We start from the raw sequence: 21,723 nt of genomic DNA, 5'->3' as shown, positions 1-21,723 counted from the left end.
CTTTTTCTTTTTTTTTTGCTTTTTGTTGGAACCACAAGGGTCCCCACTCTTGTAGTCGTTGAGGGCTCCCAACGACTACAAGGGAGCCCCCTTGTAGTCCCTTCTTGTGCTCTCCTCCTCTATAAATAGAGGTGTTCCTCTCTTAAATGTATGGGTTTTATACCCCTCTCTTCCTTTCTTCAATAATATCCAACTTATGCCTTTAAGTCATTTCCGTATTTGAGAGTTTTTGTGTGTGCACATTTGTTGTATGTGTTCTTGGCTCTAGTGATCACTCTTAAAGAGTGACACTTGCTCTATTGGTGCTTCCGCCTCTTTTCATTACATGGTATCAGAGCTCGGTTGGTGATTGGGCTTTTTTTCTTTTGTCATCTTGGAAAGTGTGCCTCTCAAAGTTTTGAAGAAAGGAAGAGTATTTGGTGCCGATGGAACGTGACTCTAAAGTGGAGCTCTCTTTCAAGCTAAATGGGTCCAACTATCTCATGTGGGCCTCCGCTATGGAAAATCATCTAAGAGGTAAGAAACTTTGGGGTTTTGTTATGGGGACTACTCCCGATCCCTCTCTTGTTCTTACCAAAATTGAAAATGAAGTTGAAAAGGCTTTAGATGGCGATGAGCGCATCAAAACCATTAATGAACATCAATCCAAAATTGAGGATTGGGAAAGTAACCATGCCAAAATTTTGGCATGGTTTATGAACAATGTAGATCTTAAAAATTGTGCCAATATTGCCAAGTTTAGAAGAGCCAATGAGGCTTGGTTTTTCCTTAAGGGTATGTATACCCAAAAGGATCTTGCTCGGCAATTCTTTTGTCAAGAAAAAATTCGTTCCACCAAACAAATGGATATGAGTGTCCGGGATTATTTTAGCTCTCTAACCCCTCTTTGGGATGAGCTTGCCCTTCTTGAGCCCAAATGGGTTGCTCCACAAGACATTGAACTAAGAAGGGAACAAATTGAAAAGGAGCACTTTTTTCAATTTCTTCATGGGCTTCGCCCGGAATTTGAACAAGTGAGGGCATCTCTTCTCCATAGAAGCAAAGCCCTACCTATTGAAGATGCTCTTGCCGAGGTATGTCAAGAAGAAACTCGACTTGGTTTGAGCATTAGGAATGATGAAGTTTTGGCCGTTAATAGGCCCAGATCAAATGTTAAAGCATATAGACCTCCCCACTTTAACAAAAATATCAATGGGCCTAGAAAGGGGATCATATGCCACTATTGTAATGAACCGGGGCACATTAGACCGGTTTGTCAAAAACTTAAAGGAAAGGTTGCCGTGGTTGGAGAAAATTCTCCAAAGAAGGAAGAAAGTACCAAAGAAGGAGATATCAAAGAAACTCTTAATCATATCTCTGAAGTTCTCCAACACCTTCTCAAGTCTTCTCCTTCAACATCCGGAGCCGCCATCGCCTACTCTTCATCACCTCCAGGTATGTGGATACTAGACTCTGGTGCTTCTTTCCATATGACATCTCATAAAACCTCCCTTTCCAATGTTTTTTCCGAACCCATGTCCTCCTATGTTTCAACGGCCGATGGAACGTCATTAAAAATAGAAAGTATTGGAACACTTGACTTCAAAAATTCTCAAAACTTTTTTGTTCCTAAAGTAAGAGTTGTTCCAAAAATTAATTTAAATCTTTTTTCCGTTTCACAAATCACCGACCATGGATGCCAAGTCTCTTTCTCACCTAAAGATTGCATCGTGCAGGATCTCCAGTCAGGGAAGCTGATTGGGCAAGGCCATAGAAGGGGTGATCTCTATTTTATGGACTTTTTGACGCTTCCATCTAAGTCATCTTGCAATCTTGTTAAAGACAAAAGTATTGGAATTTAGCATGAGAGACTTGGTCATCCAAATTTTGTAAAAATGTCTCTTCTCCCTTTTTTGGACAATACTTGTAAAGACAATCACATGACTTGTAAAGATTGCATTTTTGGGAAATCTAAAGATACTCTGTTTCCTCAAAGAAGTTATTTTGCCACTCGGCCTTTTGAACTTGTTCATTCCGATGTATGGGGACCTTCCCCAATTTTATCTAAAGGAGGTTTTTCGTATTATGTGGTCTTTATTGATGACTTCACTAGATTTACGTGGATATACTTCTTAAGCCGCAAATCTGAAGTTTTTTCGTTCTTTAAAGAATTTCATGCGATGGTTAAAAATCAATTTTTGGGAAATCTATCTATTCTTAGGTCCGATTCGGGAGGTGAATATATGTCTAATGATTTTCAAAATTACTTAAAAGAAAATGGAATTTGTCATCAACGTTCTTGTCCCAACACTCCGCAACAAAATGGTCTTGCGGAAAGAAAGCATAGGCACATAATAGAAACTACAAGAACATTATTGATTTCAAAAAATATCCCAAAATCCTTTTGGGCCGAAGCGGTTCTAACTTCAACATATCTCATCAATAGAATACCTTCATCCTCTTTGAAAAATCTTTCTCCATTTGAAAAACTTTACAATATGTCTCCCGATTATAAAAGATTAAGAATTTTTGGATGTAAATGCTTTGTTTTAACTCGCAAAAATGATAAACTTTCTCCTAGGGCTATTGAATGTATTTTTTTGGGATATGGCGAAAAACAAAAAGGATATAGATGTTTTGACATACTTAATAATAAACTTTATATCTCAAAAGATGTCACATTCCTCAAAGAAGAAAATGGTTTTTCGCATCAACCAAATGAAAATATTGACTATTCCTTTTTATTTGACTTGTTACCTCAAGAAAACATCATAGATGATCATATTGATCTTAATGAACCTCTTAATGAAGATCTTGTTGAACATCCAAATAATGATCAAAACTTAGAAGAAAATGCTTCAAGACAAATACAAGTCTACTCTAGAAGGAATGAAAGAAATCCTCCATGTGCCCTTGAAAGATTTTCTCAAAATGAGTCGATAGAAGAAACCTCTCAAAGAAGATCAAATCGCATTCCTAAGATTCCAAATAGATTTGTTTCTTATGACTCATTTCCCCCTAATTATTGAGCATGTCTTCTTGCTATTCACTCCTTTCATGAACCATCTCATTACAATGATGCTAAACAATATGATCATTGGAATGAAGCTATGGAGCTTGAACTTAATGCCCTTAAAAAGGCACAAACTTGAGAAATTATTGATCCTCCAAATGGCAAGAAACCCATTTGATGTAGATGGGTGTTTAAAGTAAAAACTAAGAGTGATGGTTCTTTAGAAAGATATAAGGCTAGGTTGGTAGCCAAAGGTTATGCCCAAGAGTATGGGGTAGACTATGATGAAACTTTTGCCCCAGTTGCTCGAATGACTAGTGTTCGAGCCCTTATTGCTATAGCTTCTGTTAAAAAATGGCTCATCTTTCAACTTGATGTTAAAAATGCCTTTTTGAATGGTAATTTAAATGAAGAAGTTTATATGGAAGCACCTCCAGGTATGAATTTAAATGGAAAAGTTTTAAAATTAAAAAAGGCTTTATATGGTCTTAAGCAAGCACCTAAAGCTTGGTATGACAGGTTTATTAATGTATTAATCAATTTAGGTTTTTCTTCTTGCTATACTGACACTGCTCTTTTTGTTAAAAAGACAGGTGACTCCATTATCATGCTTCTGATGTATGTTGATGATATGATCATCACTGGGAATGACAAAAAGGGAGTAAATGATGTTAAGTCTATGTTAAAAGATACCTTTGATATGTCTAACCTTGGTTATTTGCGATATTTTTTAGGAATTGAAGTGGCTTATTCCGAACGTGGATACATCTTATCTCAAATGAAGTTAGCTGCTGAAATTTGTACCAAATCAGGAATATCTAATGAAAAGAAAGTTGAGACTCCCGAAGTTATCAATGCGAAACTAAGACTTGAAGATGGTGTTCTTCTTGAAGATCCAACTCCCTACCGTCAATTAATTGGATCCCTCACCTATCAATCCATCACCCGTCCTGACATAGCTCATGCGGTTCATGCAGTGAGCCAGTTTCAGCACGCACCTACCACGGTTCATATGGCGGCCGTAATGAGAATTGTGCGATATATCAAAAATACCATCTCCAAGGGACTCTTCTTATCCTTTTCCTCATCTCTTGAATTGACTGCTTTTACTGATGCTGACTGGGGAGGAAATCCCAATGATCGTATCTCAATTACGGGTCTTTGTATTTTTTTAGGTGAATCTCTCATCTCGTGGAGATGCAAGAAGCAGCAGAAGGTCTCCTTATCATCTACTGAAGCTGAGTATCGGGCTATGGCGATGACAACTATGAAAATCGTATGGCTCAGAAGTCTCCTTGCTGACATGGGCATCCTCATTTCTACTCCTACCAAGCTCTGCTGTGATAACAAAAGTGCGATATACATTGCCAGCAATCACACCTTTCATGAGCGGACAAAGCATATCGAGATGAATTGTCATTATGTTCGAGACGAATATCTCAGAGGGACTATCTCATTGCCATATGTTACTTCAGAATATCAGCTAGTTGACTTCTTCACCAAAGCACTTCCAACTCCACGATTTATGTTCCTCCTTAGCAAACTTTCGGTCTTCTCCCCGTAAAGTTTGAGGGGGCGTGTTAAAATATATATATATATACTTATATATATATATACATTCGTATATATATAAGTATATATATACATATATGTATATATATACATATTGCTTTTTAGTAAAATACCCGATAGGGGTATTATTGTAAAACTACAAATGTACCTTTTTTATTTTTTGCTTTTTCTTTTTCTTTTTCCTTTTTTTCTTTTTCTTTTTTTTTTTGCTTTTTGTTGGAACCACAAGGGGCCCCACTCTTGTAGTCGTTGGGGCCCCAACGGTCAGATTTCTGACCGTTAGGGGCTCCCAACGACTACAAGGGAGCCCCCTTGTGGTCCCTTCTTGTGCTCTCCTCCTCTATAAATAGAGGAGGTGTTCCTCTCTTAAATGTATGGGTTTTATACCCCTCTCTTCCTTTCTTCAATAATATACAACTTATGACTTTAAGTCATTTCCGTATTTGAGAGTTTTTGTGTGTGCACATTTGTTGTTTGTGTTCTTGGCTCTAGTGATCACTCTTAAAGAGTGACACTTGCTCTATTGATGCTTCCGCCTCTTTTCATTACACAGGGCAGGGGCTTTGCCCCTGCTGACCGACCCAAAGCAGACGGTAGGGGGGGGTCGCCCCTGCCGAAGAAGAGAAAAAGGGGGACGAAGAAAAAGACAGAAGAAGAAAAAAGGGGGGTTAGGGGTGTACCTGGAGGTCACCGACATTGGTGTCAGCAGACAAACGAGAGAGAGAATCGGGCGAGGGTGAGAGGGGAGCAGAGAAAGAACGATGGAGAGAGCACGGGGAGAGGGAGTTGCTGTTGAGGGGGGGGGGGGGGGGGGGGGGGTCAACCGGACGGAAGCTCGCCAGAAGGAAACGGGAGTAGGAGAGAGGAGAGGCGTCGAGAGAGAGAGTCAGGGGGGGTTTCTCAAATGTAAAAGAGGAAACCCTCCCCGTACGCTTATTTAAAGGCATACAGGGGGTTAAAGGGTTTGGATCCGGGTCGGATCCGGATCCGGGTCGGATCCGGATCCGACCCGAGTCCAATTTTTTTTTAAATGAGGCTTTACAATATTCCCCAACAAAATGGTTTAGCCGAAAGAAAACATCGACATATTATTGAAACTAGTAAGACTCTTTTCATATCTAAAAATGCTTCAAAAAAGTTTTGGGCAAAAGTCGCGGCGATTTACTTGATTAATAGGATGCCTTCAACCATTCTTGGAAAAGTGTCTCTTTGTTTAAATTTTGATATGACAAATCTTAGTTTTCTTTGTTATTTTCTTGGAATTGGAGTTGCATATTCACCTTGTGGGTACTTTTTATCACATACTAAATATGCAATCGAGATAATAGAAAGATCGGGGCTTACTGATTAAAAGAGAGTTGATACGCCAGATGTCATCAATGCAAAAATGAAGAAAGACGATGGAGAAACTCTGAAATATCCAACTCCATACAGAAAAATGATTGGAGCTTTAACTTGTCTTTTTATTACTCGTCCTCATATTTCACATGTTATTAATTCTGTTAGTCAATTTCAGCATTCCCCCACTATAGTACACATGAGTATTGTAATGAGGATAGTTAGATATATTAGAAAAACTATTAATCAAGGTTTATTTTTTCATCCCAGCTGACATGGATTGCATATAGACTAGGTATGGTTTGGTAGGACTAATTGAGGAGAATTATTCATGCTCACATAGACTCAGGTCTAATACAACACTCCTCAATCTAGGATTTGTATGAAAACAATGTTTGCTTCTTCAAAAAAATTAAAATCTCTATCTCTTTAGGTTTTAGAGCCTTCTGATTTTCTTGCATGTGCTCATGTTTTCAAAAACCACCCCACCTATCTTTACCCGATCTTCACGTTTGTGGGCTTTCTTCCAAAACCATAGTTCGGGACAAAGTCTCACAACTGGGCCACCTATTTGGGTGAAAACCCCCCTACCACGTACCAAGGGTCATAGTCCAACGTATATCGGCAGGCGCTCAAGGATGTTGAAAAACTTGAACCTAGAACCGGAGAAATTGATTTTATGCCACGTACATCGAGCCTCGACTCGAGTATATAGGCATAGCATGATTGAACACAAATGATCAGAACCTTAGAGTTAGGATTAAGGTCCTAAAGCTATTTCAAAACTTATGCATCTAGAGTCAACTTTTAGAGAATGTTGTATGTGCATACTTGTTTGTACAGGATGTGATTGAATATTCCTCCATTAGAAATTACATATTCTGACTGTAATTGGAGAGGAAATGTAAATGATCGACGCTCAACCACTGGATTTTATGTTTTTATAGGTGACTGATTGATATCATGGAAGTACATGAAACATCAAAAGATGTCCATATCATTTATCGAAGCCGAGTATTGTGCCATGGCCACTATGAACTCGAACCTAGTGTGGTTGAGACAATTGCTAAAAAACTTGGGTATCCACTAAGCAGAACCTTCAAGGTTATGTCATGACAACAAAAGCGTCGTTTATATTGCAGGCAATCATACATTCCATGAGCGAATCAAACACATCAAAATAGATTGTCACCATGTTAGAGAAGAATTCTTGAAGTAAACCATTACATTGCCATATGTACCATTTGAATATCAACTGACAAACTTCTTCACCAAAGCGCTTCTATCTCCAAGATTCCACTTTCTCCTTTGCAAACTCTCAGTTGTCATACCGTGAGTTTTAGGGTGGGGGTGTTAAAATACGTTCATGTATATGTAACATGTATATATAGTAATATATATGCATATTGTTATATACATATTTTTATATTTATATATATATATATATATATAAATTATCTTGTAATAAGAAATACCAAATAGTGGTATTTTGGTAATTTTATCATGTAATAGGGACTGTCCTATAGGTAATTATGTATATGTAATAGGATCTGCCCATTAGAGGCAGAATGATAATTTTGTATATGTAATAGGCTCTGCCCTTTAGGGGCAAAACTGACCTTTTTGACTTTTAGTCAATAGAGTTGTTGGGATCTCCAACAACTATATTCAGTTGTCTTTTAGTCAATATAGCTGATGTAAATCTCCAATAGCTATATTTCTAGTTGATGGGGCCTTTCCCAACTGTTATATGGGTCACCTTGGCCCTCTTGTTTGTATATAAATAGGGACCGCTTGTCTCATTAAATGTTATGTTTTTTCCTAATGCATTCTTTGTGCATTCCACTCTCAATAATATATTTTTTTAAGTGTTTTTTTTTACACTTAGTGGCTTATGTGAGTGAACACATTTTTAGTGGGTTTTGTACCTCTTGTGTGAGGTTTGAATTTCTTTTTACTTCATTACACTCAACTCAATGGTCACTCCTTACCATTGAATTTCAAGTAGAGCAAGCTCATCCCATAATGGCGATAGAGAACTATAATAATCACGTACACTCATGTCTCCTTAGTGGATCTTATTTTTTCTTGCGAAAAGTATTGTCTAACAAAATTCTTTTGAATATACGTCTTTCATAAAAATCCAAGCCTCATTGGATTTCTAGAAGCAAGGTTGGCACAAAATTTTAGCTCAACATTACTCATGAATCATGTCAATATCTTGACATACTCACTTTCGCAATCTTCCATCTTTATTTGATATTCTTGAATAGCTCTTTCTCTTTCTTTTTCACTAAGGGTCTTCTCTTGATCTCCTTCGTTCCGGTGAGCTTAAGTTGTGGTTCGGTAACCGTGCCACATACATAACCCTAAAGTTTTCTTCTTTTGAGGTGGATCTCCATTGCGGCCACCCATATCATACAGTTTAATCCGTTAAACTTGAAAGAAAGATCAATCTTTGAGTCTTTATCGGCCATGATGAGGAAAAGAGATAAGAGAAGAAGAGATGTGGAAGAATGCCAACAAACACGATCACCGCGAGCACCTGATCACACGAGCAACACAATCAATAAGGCCCAAGGGTGTAATCACCAAAGGGCTCTGATACTATGTAATGAAGTCTCAATGCAAGCACAAGTACAAAGACACTAAGGGCAAGCAAAACACAAGCCACTAATAGGCTCACTTCACAAATATCACTCAAAAGAGCACAAACATAAAAAATATATATATCTTTATTCACTTGAGAAAATGCTTAAGAAAAGCATGCATGAAAGGGATAGAAGATGTCCCTTACATAGCCACAATACAAGGGCTAAAGAGAGCCCATATAGCTGTTGGGGAGCTCCCAAAGGCTATATGGTCAAAAGACCATAAAGCCCATACATAAAAAACAAAAGACAAAAGGAAAAAACAAAAATATCAAATCTGCCCCTAATAGGCAGGACCTATTACAACCATATAAAATGTCCAAAATGACCCTAGAGGGCATAACCTATTACAAAACAAGAAATATATGTATATGTACATATACATACATGTAGACATGATATACACACACACACATATATAGATAGATAGATAGATATTTTAAGTCACTGATATCGTTGATATATTGAAAATATCGCGATATTATCAGCTATTTCAAGGTAGCCAATAATATCGGGAATATATCACGATATTTTCAATATATCAGCAAATTATATTTCTCGCGATAAATATCACTACAGAAAACTGTCTTTTTCAGATTTTGCTTTTTAAAAAAACCCTAAATTTATTAAAGATAAACATTTGGAAAAAAATGCTATAATTTAAAAAAATGACCTTTGCCTTAAAATTTGGTTTTATTTGGTTCAAAAACCAAATCAAATCAATGAGTTTTGCACATTTCATGATTTTTTTCAAAAGATCTTATTTTCAAAAAATATGAAAAATGGAACCGCAAGGCTAGCTGATTTGGTGTTTACTAAGATGAATATGCTTACGAAAAAGATGGCTCCACAAACAGATATGAAGAATGAAAATTCAATCTACATCGATCACGTGGATCCATTTGTTGATGATGACATAGAGGAAATCCACCATCAAAATATTGTGAAGAAGAAGATATTTGTGAAAGCCGTAGAGCAGTTGATCTGGCTTCTGCATCATCAAATGATGACTGATTTTTTTTTTTTTTTGAGAAATTATGATATTGAACCTTGAACTTTATTTTGGTGTTGTATGGGCTATGACTTATGGAGTTATGGGTTATGAGTTATGACATTTTTTTGGAGTTGTTTACGTGTTAATTGTTAGTTGTTAATTGTTAGTTATTTCATGTTTACTTCTAAGTTCTAAATTGTTCTCTTTTTCCTATGGTTAGATGGATTCTAGAATTATTTGTTATGTTGATAGGCGGTGCACCACTAGGTAAGGATACATCATGGTGGAACGAGGATGTCAAATTAGCTATTAAGGTTAAAAGAGAGTGTTATAGAAATCTAAGTAAGAGTCGTGATAATGAGAATTTGGAGAAGTATATGATAGCAAAGAAGGAAGCTAAAAAAGTTGTTCGAAACGCGAGGGCTAAGGTATATAAGGAGGTTTATGACAAGTTGGATACCAAAGAAGGCGAGAAGGATATTTATAAGCTTGCAAAGATGAGAGATAGGAAATCGAAGGATTTGGGTATGGTTAGATGTATCAAAGATGAAACGCAAAGGGTTTTAGTCAAAGATGAGGAGATTAAGGAGAGATGGAAAGATTATTTTGATAAGCTATTTAATGATAGTCATGCTCAAGATCTTGGAGACTTCTCCATTCCTTTTCATGAGATAAATCGTGACTTCATGCGCAAGATTCAAAAGAAAGAAATTGCAGAGGCTTTGAAGAAAATGAAATCAAGAAGGGCAGTTGGCCCAGATGGTATACCTATCGAGGCTTGGAAATGCTTGGGAGAGAAAGGTTTAGAATGGTTGACAAATCTTTTTAACTTGATTTGGCGAACAAATAAGATGCCTAATGAGTGGAGGAAGAGTACTTTGGTGCCTTTATATAAGAATAAGGGTGATATACAAGATTGCACAAACTATCGTGGTATAAAACTCATGAGTCACACTATGAAACTTTGGGAGAGGGTGATTGAGTCTAGGTTGAGGAAGGTTGTCATGATATCGGAGAATCAATTTGGTTTTATGCCTGGAAGATCAACTATGGAAGTTATACATCTTCTTAGACAACTTATTGAAAGATATAGAGAGAGGAACAAAGATTTGCATATGGTTTTTATTGATTTAGAGAAGGCATACGATAGAGTACCTAGGGACGTTCTCTGGTGGACAATGATGAAGAAAGGTGTTTCTCTCAAGTACATTAGTATAATTAAAGATATGTATGAAGGAGTAGTAACCAATGTCCGCACTTGTGGAGGGGTGACAACCAATTTCCCGATAACGGTTGGGTTACATCAAGGATCTGCTTTAAGCCCTTTCCTATTTGCGATAGTGATGGATGAGCTTACGAGATCAATTCAAGAAAATGTACCGTGGTGTATGTTGTTTGCTGATGATATTGTTTTGATTGATGAGTCTAGAGCTGGGGTTAATGCTAAGTTAGAATTATGGAGACAGACATTGGAAGCTAGAGGTTTTAAGTTGAGTAAGAGTAAGACTGAATATATGGAATGTCGGTTTAGTAAGCAACGAAGTAGTGATGAGAGTGTAGTGAAGCTTGGTGAGCAAGATATACCGGTGAATGATTATTTCAAATATTTGGGATCCATCATTCAAAAGTATGGAGAAATTGATGGAGATGTAAATCATAGGATAAAGGTTGGGTGGATGAAATGGAAAAGTGCTACTGGAGTGCTGTGCGATCGTAGAATGCCATTGCGGTTGAAGGGAAAGTTTTATAGGACGACTATTAGACCCGCTTTACTATATGGTACGGAATGTTGGGCTGCCAAGAGACATCATATTCAAAAAATGAGTGTAGCTGAGATGCGGATGCTTAGATGGATGTGTGGAAATACAATAAAAGATAAGATTCGGAACGAAGAGATACGTAAGAAGGTAGGTGTTGCACCCATTGAAAATAAGATGCGAGAGAATCGTTTACGGTGGTTTGGACATATTCGGCGAAGGCCTAATGATGCTCCAGTTAGAAGGTTGGAGAAATGGGAAAATATATTAGTTAAAAGAGGTCGGGGTAGGCCTAGGAAGACTTGGATGGAGATGATAGGAAAGGATATGAATGCTTTGAACCTCACCGAGGACATGGCGTTGGATAGAAATGATTGGAGGAAAAGGATTCATGTGGAAGACCCAAAATGAATTTCTTTTTTGGTTCATATCGCTGACCCCAATTGTTTTGGGATGAAGGCGTAGTTGTTGTTGTTGTTGTTGTTGTTGTTGTTGATAGTTGTTACTTGTTAGTTATGTAGTTACTATTTTATTGTTTGTTAGTTGTTAGCTGCTAACTTAGTTGCTCATTTATCAATTTATCTTGTCTATTTTAAGGTCTTTATCTTAGTTTTCTTTCATTTTTTTGTTTTCTGTATTACTTTTTTTTTAGAATTTTTATTTAATTTTTTATACATTGCCAAGATATTTCCGATATATTCCCAAGATTTATCAACTTTTAAAAATCTCTCCGAGAAATACCCTCACCGAGAAATTGCCTTTTAACGATACAGGTGACAATGATTTTAACACACACACACACACCCCTAAAAAAAAGGAAAAATCTTAAAGAGGTAAAAAGAACATTAATTTAAACAATAGAATACAGTGAAAAAAGATGCTGACAAGCAGTCATCAGAGGATTGGACAATCAAAAGGACAAAAAAAGGCATTGAACACCTACACCACCATAGGTTTTTGTTCAGCCTCATCAAAATCATAGGGGCCTTTATATATGTTTGAAACTTTGAATATTGTGCATGGATAACTTGAACATTTGAGTACTTATCTTCAAAGTAGCAATTATTCCTCTCTGACAAAAGCAACCGCTGTCAAGCTCCATTATGGCTGAAAACTTGATAGGATGCATTATCATGGCTACGGGAAGTTGATGGGCTGTGTTGACTAATCCTTCCCCTTGTTTACCGTATCCTCCAAGCCTTCTCCTCAAGCTAATTGGTGCACATCAACTGATAAGCTCTTACATGGACCTTTAGTTGCTTTGCTTAAGGTGGGGCAAACTCAGTAGCAGGGGACATTATCCCACTATCCAAGATCTTAAGTTTAGCAGCACTTTAGTTGCAGGGTTGTTATACAATTCATCATTATGTTCAAAACTGTGTATTTGATTATGTACATTGAAAAATCTTAATCTATAGTAATAAAACATGAACATCAATCTCAACTGCATATTCTTGAACAATTCTAAATCATTGAATAAATCTAAGTTGAAAAATGAAATCCTATGTAATCAATAACAAATTTAAAAGACAAAACACATAAGCAAATACAAATAAATAATCAAGATGACAAAAAGAAATAAAAGTGGACGTGATGTTGACTGTGTCGAACGCATGTTTGGCTGTCCATGAAGTGTCTTGGTGTGTCCAGTAGCATGCCCAGTGTCACGTTGACATGAGATACGCATGCTAAGTGAAGTCTGGGTGATATAGGTTCAAAAAGCAAACACAAAGACACAAAAATACAGTATGTTTTCCCCATATTTCTCATGCAGATTATTTTTGTGCTTGTGCTCCTGCTGTTTCTATATTGCAATTATTCCACATTCTATAGCAAGAAAAAATCAATACAAGATAAATTATTTCTCTATGGTACAAAGCCACGGAGGCAACATAAACACCTAGTCAAATAACATTGAGACTAAGAGTGTGCTACCTGTTCATTCCTTTTCCATTTTCGTTAAGAAGCGGCAACAAAGAACTCTTCATGGAAAAGTGCCAATTCAAAGGAACTGGTCTTCTTGTAGAGGTAACCAATTCTGTTGGACCATGAATCTAGAATTAAAAAAAAACAGAGCAACAGTGAAAAGAATCCCATGCTTGCATAGGAAATGCAATTCTGAAGTTATAAGGACAGTGTACAGAGTCTACAGACTATGAATTCCCAGAAAAAAAATGTATCCAATGTCAAAACTGTGATGAACTGTTTATGAAGCAGTGCATCCACAATCTACACAACGGGTATAAATTAATCATGACATGAAGTCTACCTGGCTAATCCAACCCGCTAATTCTTCAGGGTTCGCAATTGTTGCCGAAAGGCATAAAAGTTGAACTTCTTTTGGACAATAAATCACCTAAAATTCATAGCACAGAAATGAGGTTGGTTCCCGCAGATGACTAAAACTAATCATAAGATTTATGGTCAAAAATGGGTTAGAAAAACTAAAAGATACTTACAATCTCCTCCCAGACAGTACCCCGAGATATGTCGCTGAGATAGTGCACCTCATCCAAGACAATCACATCAACAAGGAATAATCTACTTCCAACAGAAACCATACCAACACTGCAAGAATAAAATGAGCAGTAAGACACAGTTCTAATAGCCCAACAACAACAGAGATAAAGTGAGAACTACTCAACAGTACCATCGGGACTATGACATAACAAAACACTATGTTGAACATGTATGGCCTTGCATATGCCCTTCCACTTGTTGAGCTACATATTACTTAATTTGATGGTATATTATTTACTAAGAATTTTTTCCTGACTAGGAACATTATTTATTGAAGCTGTTTTTCTTCCTGAATAAACATCCTGAAGCATCACACTTTACATGATTAGCACATCCTCTGGTTGAACATGCCTAAGACAAAAATAAACATGAAATGATGAGGTGTCTTCCCGACTGATATTGCCACCATTAACTAGCATGCTAGGTTTGAAATCCTGACAACGAAGCTATGCATTTATTGACATAGGCAAACAAGACCACACCCCTCTAGGTAAAATCAAGTCATTTGCTGAATGTGCAACATGATATTAAATCCATGCATGTTCAGAGACATAAGACGTTCGAAGCATCAATAGGGTTGCACACTGTTTCATCTAGTCATGTTTATAGCAAACACTTTTTTGGGCTACTGAAGTTTGTATGTCATTTACTTGTTGCAGGACCTTATGCATGTTCTCAACTCCATCTTTTGATCCTTATTATTGACTTTTTATATGGTAAAATCAAGATAGGGAACTTAAAAATGTGCTCATGCACATGGAATACAACGGATACATCAGAAAAGCCCTCTCACAAAAAATTGACCTGGCCTAGCATTTGATTAAATGTACTTTTCAAAGGTAAGTATGTGTATGCATGTGTGTGTACGTATATACATTACACAAACACACATGTATGCATGTACACACCCACCGACATGTGTGCATGTGAACTCATGTACATGTGCCTGCATGCCCACACACTGCACATGCGTGCATGGGTGAGCCTTCACATGCATGCAAGCATGTACATGTAGGCTAATTTTTTTTTTATTTACACGGAGAAACTGCCCACAGAATTAGGGACCTAGCCACGCTGGCTCTGCCTGTCGTACTTATGGTCACTGTCCTAGCAGCGTAGAACTCCATGAGCTTATCCCTTTCCCCCAGGGAGTCGCCACACTTCGGCTTGCGCAAGAGGTGACGCCCATGGGATTTGAACCTAGACAGCCTGCCTAGTGGCGTAGGCTCCATCCCACTACACCAAACCCCTTTGGGGCTCATGTAGGATAATTACCTACCTAATTTGTTGTAGAAATTTCAGGAGAGAGAGAGAGAGAGCACATAAGTGCTCTAAATGGAAAATCAGTTGTCCATTCTGTTTCCATATTCATCCATACACAACCACTAAAAATTGATCATAGTCGCAAAGTTGTCACTGATGGAACACTAACATTAATAACATAAGGACTCCTCCAAAATATACAGTAGATGAGAAATCAAGAACATGAAAATGGTGGATAGTATTTTTCACTTTGACAATGAAAATCATTATATGAATTCCTTGTGTTTCCCTTGATATAGTCCTAAGTACCGCCAAAACGTTAATATAGTCACAAAGTGACAGGAAATTATAAATTTATAACTACACCAATCATCACCAGCAAGTACAACATAATGCTGACAAAATGTAACTAGAATATGCAATGGAGCCAAGACCTGAAGATACATTATTTAAAGATACCTCTGATATAACATATTGCGTAGAATCTCTGTTGTCATGATTAAAATTGGTGCATCTTTGTTGATTGCAGAATCACCAGTAAGAAGCCCCACATTGCTTTCACCAAATGCATCACTGAAATCACATTCCAAAGTCTTGGTTACTTTGTCATCCAAAAATACATGTACTGATGAATGCAGCACCTATGTCTCTATGCATGATCCAAATAAGCATATCAAGAAATAAATCAAGATCTACATGCTCCCTAAAAAGAAAAAAAAATCCACTTGAGCACTGAATGCCAAAAAGACAAAGATGGTAAACAACCCTTTCCCAACCAATGATTTTTCAATAACATTATCCTTGAGCTGAATTCCGTAATGGCATGGAATATCATACCCTCTAAAATTTCGTACTAGCTAATGGGATGACATGGTGAAGTAATAGAGTCAACCTGGATTCCCCACTACTGGTCAACCCACTTACACATACACATATACATACATATGTGTGTGTGTATTTAGGTTTTCACACAATTGACATTGTGTACATAAAGTCATAAACTATGGAAATGAATACATGGCTTTATTTCTCTCAAAAAAAAAAAACTTAGCACTTTGTTTTGTTGGCTTCGTGTGTGAAGCCATTTTCATGTTAACTTTCATTAATGTGTTGGGCATCCTATTGAGAATTTTCTGCCAATTATTATTACTTGCTACTTTAGTTTTGCAAACTTGTAATTAAACTAAAAATCTTAATTCCTGAATTGCATTTTGTATCACAAATACACAACCCTTGATGATAGTTGGTCATGTAAGTTGGATAGTTTATGCATAACAGCCATTGATTGATCACGGATGTCTGATGAACTAACTTTGTTTGTCAGAATTTATGAATCTATATTTACAATTTGAATTTTTGGGTACTTGGGTACTATTACTAACTAAACCATTTAATGTTACTTAATTGATAATTAGAAATATCATTTTTTTTAATGTCATACGCATGTTTGCATCTAGATTTTTTTAAATTTTTACAATATTTTCTACTATTTTATATCAAAACTAAAATTAATAGGACACTGCCAAGTCGCTAGGTTGACCCACCACAGCATTGAAATAAGACTCAACAAGTCACAATTCACTAACTTCTCAAATTATGATCATGCTACATCCTATGGACGCAGTGCAACTGCAACCCATGGTGACAACTCAACATTGCTATAACCGGTGGGCTCCATAAGTGCTTGGGTGCCAGGGTTTAACTCGCAGGAGGGCAGGCCCATTAAGTGACCTGGTTCTCATCAAGGGTTCCTCGTCATTAAACAAAAAAAAAAACTTAAACATTGCTAAGCAAACTAAATATAATAACTCTCTGATATGAGGCAAATACCAGACATGAACAAGTAGAAGTGTTTCAACACCATTTAACATTATCAACGTAATTATAAATAATTCACACACAAGTTGTTCGAAATCAATCAAATAAATCAACCTACATTTTCCCAAATTAATTTTCTGCAATATAAAAAGCAATAACACACACTTTGAGCAAAAATATACCAGTAGCTCTACATCTCACCAAACAACAAACCACGTTAGGAAATGATAGTCTGCCTTATAGCAGAAAACAGGAACAACATGACAGTATCATTCATGAATATGAAATCAAATTTCATTTGATGATGTAGTTACCGAAATTCGCGATACTTCTGGTTGGACAACGCCTTCAATGGGGTGGTGTAGAACATGCGCCTCTTTCGAATTAATGTAGATGCTGCTGCATTTTCAGCTATTAATGTCTTCCCACTACTTGTTGGTGCAGACACTACAACTGACGAGCCTCTCAAGAGTGCTTCAGTGGCCAACCGCTGCAAAAACGGAGCTTTGTTGAGGCAAAGGAAAAAAGATAGAATTATCAGAAAATATAGAACCGACAAAAGATGTGTTAGTACATTAGGTCTAAGCACGAAGGGTTTCTCAACCAAATAGCAAAGAAGTGCATTTTTTTTCCTCCACCCTTGCATTTCTAATGGATTATGATGTTGATAATGCAAAATCGTTTCTTAAGAACCGATTGAAGATCCGCAACACAAAACACCACATATCTGATCATCATAAACACGCTCGTGTGTCATCAGACCGATACATTTCCTACCAAAAACGAAAGAAAACTCGCAGAATTCTGATCGAAACCACTCGCGGACTGAAAGAATTGTTCAAAAACCACCAAAAATGAGAATCCCAGCAATAAATCAAGGCATCAACATATATATAGAGAGAGAGAGAGAGTTTCGCTGCAGGGATAACCTGAAACTTATCGATCCGGAAGTCATAAATCGACGTGAGCTCCTCGAGGGAGACGATGCCTTTCCCGTACTGCCTGGCTCCGGAGAGCAGCTTCTCCACTCTCTGCCGCTTCGCCTCCCTCGATCTCAACAACAATTCCTCCGAAGACAACCTCGTTTCTTCTCCTTCCCCTTCTTTCTCCTCCTCCTCATCTTCATCTTCTTCTTCCTCTCCATAACTCCACGTCGACTCCGCCAACTCTTCATACTCCTCGGCAGCCTCCTCCTCGTCCTCCTCCTCGTCGTCCTCGGCGTCGGAAAGCCTCTTGCCAGAGTCGATCGCCTCCTTATCCGCGGAGAAAGAGGCGAGGCGAGGTTCCGGGGAGTGAAATTTGGGGAACTGGAAAGCGAGTGAAAGGAAGGAGAGGGGGCGATGGTTCAGGGGAAGGAGAGGGCGAGAAGAGCGAGGGCTGTGGTGGCGAGCAAGGAGGGAGGGAGAGTGCGTAGAGGAACACAACGAAGTCGAAGCGTTCATTTCTTCTTCTTCTTCTTCTTGGGTGCTATGTTCCTGGGTAAGCGCGAAGCGCAGGGGGGGAAGAGAGGAGGTGCTTGGCTTGGCGGCAGAGTCTGCGTTTCGTAGAGCGGGATAAGTTGATTTTAACCGTTTGCGTAAACGGACCTGTGGGTATATGCGTTTGTCTCATGCCCTTTTTCTCACGAAAGAAGCCCTCTTTCATAGGAAACATGGCATCTTTCCTACAAAAGGTCATGCAAAACAAAACAAAACATGTCTATGAGAAATATATGATGGGACTAGTGGTGGCAATTTCTGACCCGACCCGCCAACCCGACCCTTAGGCGGGTTCGGGTTGGGCTTAAGGACCCGCGTAACCCGTTTATTAAACAGGTCGGGTTCGGGTTGGGGGTATGCCAACCCGCCAACCCGGCTGACCCGTTTAATAAACGGGTTAGGCGGGTGGGTCAAGCTGCCAACCCGTCTGCCCGACCCGTCAACCCGACCCGCCAACCCGACACATCAACCCGTCAACCCGACCCGCCAACCTGCCTACCTGCCAACCCGATCCGTCAACCCGCGAACCTGAAAACCCGTTTACCCGACCCAACCCATTTATTAAATGGGTTGGCGGGTCGTGTTGGGTTACCCGTTTATTAAACGGGTCGGGTTCGTGTTTGCCACAGCCGACCCGTTTAACAAATGGGTCGGGTTCGGGTTGAGGTATGCTGACACGCCAACCCGACCCGATTGCCACCCCTAGATGGGACCACATAATAAATTCAGAAAAAAAAAAAAACAGCTTTCCTGTCAAGATGGGTGCATACATGCACATCTTCCTCTCCTGAGAAAGTTGAAAGAGGTTTCCTTGAGTGGGAGTGTACCAAACAACCCTTTGGGCCTGTTTGGGATCCGTAGCTGGGATGGGGGTTTAGGGAGTTTATGCATTTGAGGAAGTGGCAGCTGCTCTGCTAGGCAATTGGATCTGGGCCTCACTTTTCATCACAAATGCATAAATGGCCATCAATCAATCATATTTTTTCGATTTCATTTAGTAGCATTTGGTAAGCCAAAACCATATCCGATTATAATGGGATGTGGATATGGTTTTGATTTTTTGTTACTGAATAAAGTAGATCTGGTATGAGCTTTTCACCATCTACATCTGAACCCGAATTTAAATCGTTTAGCCCACATCTGATCCGAATCAGAATCGTTTACATCCCTAGTTAATACCCTAAAAATTTTCAAATATTACCAAATTATTGTTGCATATAAAAAAAAAGGCAATAAAATCCCAAAAAACCTATAACGAAAATATTGTGAATTTTCTCAAGAGGTTCCTGCTCATCTGACAAGGACAACTGGTGAACGTCACCAAGCAGCAGAAAGGATGTCGCTTGCCGCAAGGTCAAGAGCCTCTCAAAGGCTTAAACAATGGAAGCCCTGATAATGTGAAAAGAGCAGGTGCAATATGATTGTCCATTAAGCAAGGTTGTTAAATGGGATGAGGCGAAGCGAGGCGTTGAGCGTGCGCTTCGCCTCTGAGGCGTACGCCTCTCACAACTGGTATGGAAGTGAAGCGGTGGGAGGGGAGGCAGGGAGCGGCGGAAGAGCAATTAGCCGGCATGTGGCGATGGATCCACCGGCACTTGGGGTTAACACAGCTGACGAATCGGGCGGAGGAGGAAGACTTGGGGATGAAGGAGGGGGTTCTGGAGGTTGATGAGGGGCAATTTGCGCATCACAGCACGCCTCAGTACCTTGAGCGTGCGCGTACGCTTCAGGTACTGAAGCGTACGCCTCTCACAACACTGTCATTAAGTACCTGATCACCCTCCATCTTAAGGACAGGATCTGACAACCATGGGACCCATGACCTATGACCTATGACCTGATGGAGGGCGACGGAGTGATTAATGCACAATTGTAACATAATATTGCACAAAACCCAGACTCAATAATGTGAAGTCAGTGATCGGAGGATTTTCCTTTGGCCTAGTCAGAATATATATATATATATAATGTGAATTTAGTTTGAGATTTTCATAATATTAAGTGATTTGTTGAAAATATCACTACTTTTGTAGCTAGATTTTCAAAAACTGACAAAATCCCTAAAAGTTATGATCAATGTTTGAAAATAACAGATTTTAAACTTGGCATTTTAGTGACATTAACACTTTTTAATTTTTAGTATTTTATGTATTTTTTATGTTTTAATATATTTCTTATATTTTTAAACCTTTCCAACCAGAAGATTTTATCTCATCAGAAAATCCCAATAACAATAATTGTGTTTTAGCAGTGATTAACCGAGACCTGGACGTAGATTGGGAGTGAAGACAAATCAGACATAGGCATGGGTCATGGGTTTTTTTTTAATGAATAATGCTGGGGTTAGGGGTGGCAATCGTGTCGGGTTGGCGGGTTGACCCGACGGGTTGGCGGGACAGCATACCTCAACCCGAACCCAACCCGTTTATTAAACGGGTCGGCTGTAGCAAACATGAACCCGAACCGTTTAATAAAAGGGTAACCCGACACGACCCGCCAACCCATTTAATAAATGGGTTGGGTCGGGTAAACGGGTTCTCAGGTTCGCGGGTCAGGTTGACGGGTCGGGTTGGCGGGTCGATGGGTTGTCGGGTCGACCCACCCACCTAACCCGTTTATTAAACGGGTCAGACGGGTTGGCGGGTTGGCATACCCCAAACCCGAACCCGACCTGTTTAATAAACGGGTTACGCGGGTCGACCCGTTTATTAAACGGGTTGGCTTAAGCCCAACCCGAACCCGCCTAAGAGGCGGGTTGGCGGGTCGTGTCAGAAATTGCCACCTCTAGCTGGGGTTACCTCCAATTTCTATTAATTATCAAATAATCAACTACATAAGATCTCCCGGGGTGATCAGGTGCTTAATGCACAAATATTTGTGAAATCATATTGCACTTGATATTTTCACCGTTGTTCTTGACGCTGGACATAAGAAAGGAAACCGCAGCATGGTCTCTTAAAACCGCAGAAAGGATAGTTTCACCTTCAATAAGTGCTGCACGCCTAGGTCTCTTAAAACCCCCATTGACAATAAAAGAGTTTACGATCATAATCTGTAGAGACAAGATCGAAACCTATGTAACTAACCTAGGCAAATCTGATCACAAAGTCAATGTCATCGTCCATCCAGACTTGGTCAGAAATTATCCCAGCCTTACTAAATAAGTAAACATGATTGGCAATTATTTCTGGTGTGCCATTAAAGCTTAGATTTATTGGAGTGTGAAAAGTGCTTGTTAGAATTTAGCTCAAAACTATTCTTGGGTTTTATATTTTATTTTTATTTTTTCTTAAGTTTGTGAGTAACGAGTTCTCTACAAAAATTTAGTCTCACATTAAAG

At 38.7% G+C, this 21,723-nt stretch overlaps 1 protein-coding gene across 2 annotated transcripts in view; it reads right to left on the bottom strand.

Moving 5' to 3' along the window:
* The window catches only part of EMB25 (DEAD/DEAH box helicase), a 38,467-nt gene extending 20,032 nt beyond the window's left edge, over positions 1 to 18,435 (bottom strand). The window contains exons 1-6 of one of the 2 annotated variants that reach the window (XM_089991567.1): positions 17,835 to 18,435; positions 17,220 to 17,395; positions 15,547 to 15,660; positions 13,764 to 13,872; positions 13,574 to 13,660; positions 13,240 to 13,358 (exon numbers count right to left, since the gene is read on the bottom strand). In XM_089991567.1, the coding sequence (XP_089847693.1) occupies positions 13,240 to 13,358; positions 13,574 to 13,660; positions 13,764 to 13,872; positions 15,547 to 15,660; positions 17,220 to 17,395; positions 17,835 to 18,347 (1,118 nt within the window). In that variant the 5' untranslated portion in view covers positions 18,348 to 18,435. Of the gene's footprint in view, positions 1 to 13,239; positions 13,359 to 13,573; positions 13,661 to 13,763; positions 13,873 to 15,546; positions 15,661 to 17,219; positions 17,396 to 17,479; positions 17,605 to 17,834 lie in introns of those variants that run through there. The other variant, XM_089991568.1, reaches the window with a different exon arrangement.
* Between the last annotated feature and the right edge of the window lie 3,288 nt (positions 18,436 to 21,723).

Source organism: Nuphar pumila, chromosome 16, assembly GCF_984573655.1.
Source record: "Nuphar pumila chromosome 16, dmNupPumi1.hap1.1, whole genome shotgun sequence".
Classification (NCBI taxonomy): Eukaryota; Viridiplantae; Streptophyta; class Magnoliopsida; order Nymphaeales; family Nymphaeaceae; genus Nuphar; species Nuphar pumila.
The sequence above is the reverse complement of the archived record's forward strand: the minus strand, read 5'-3'. Positions and strand labels throughout refer to the sequence as shown.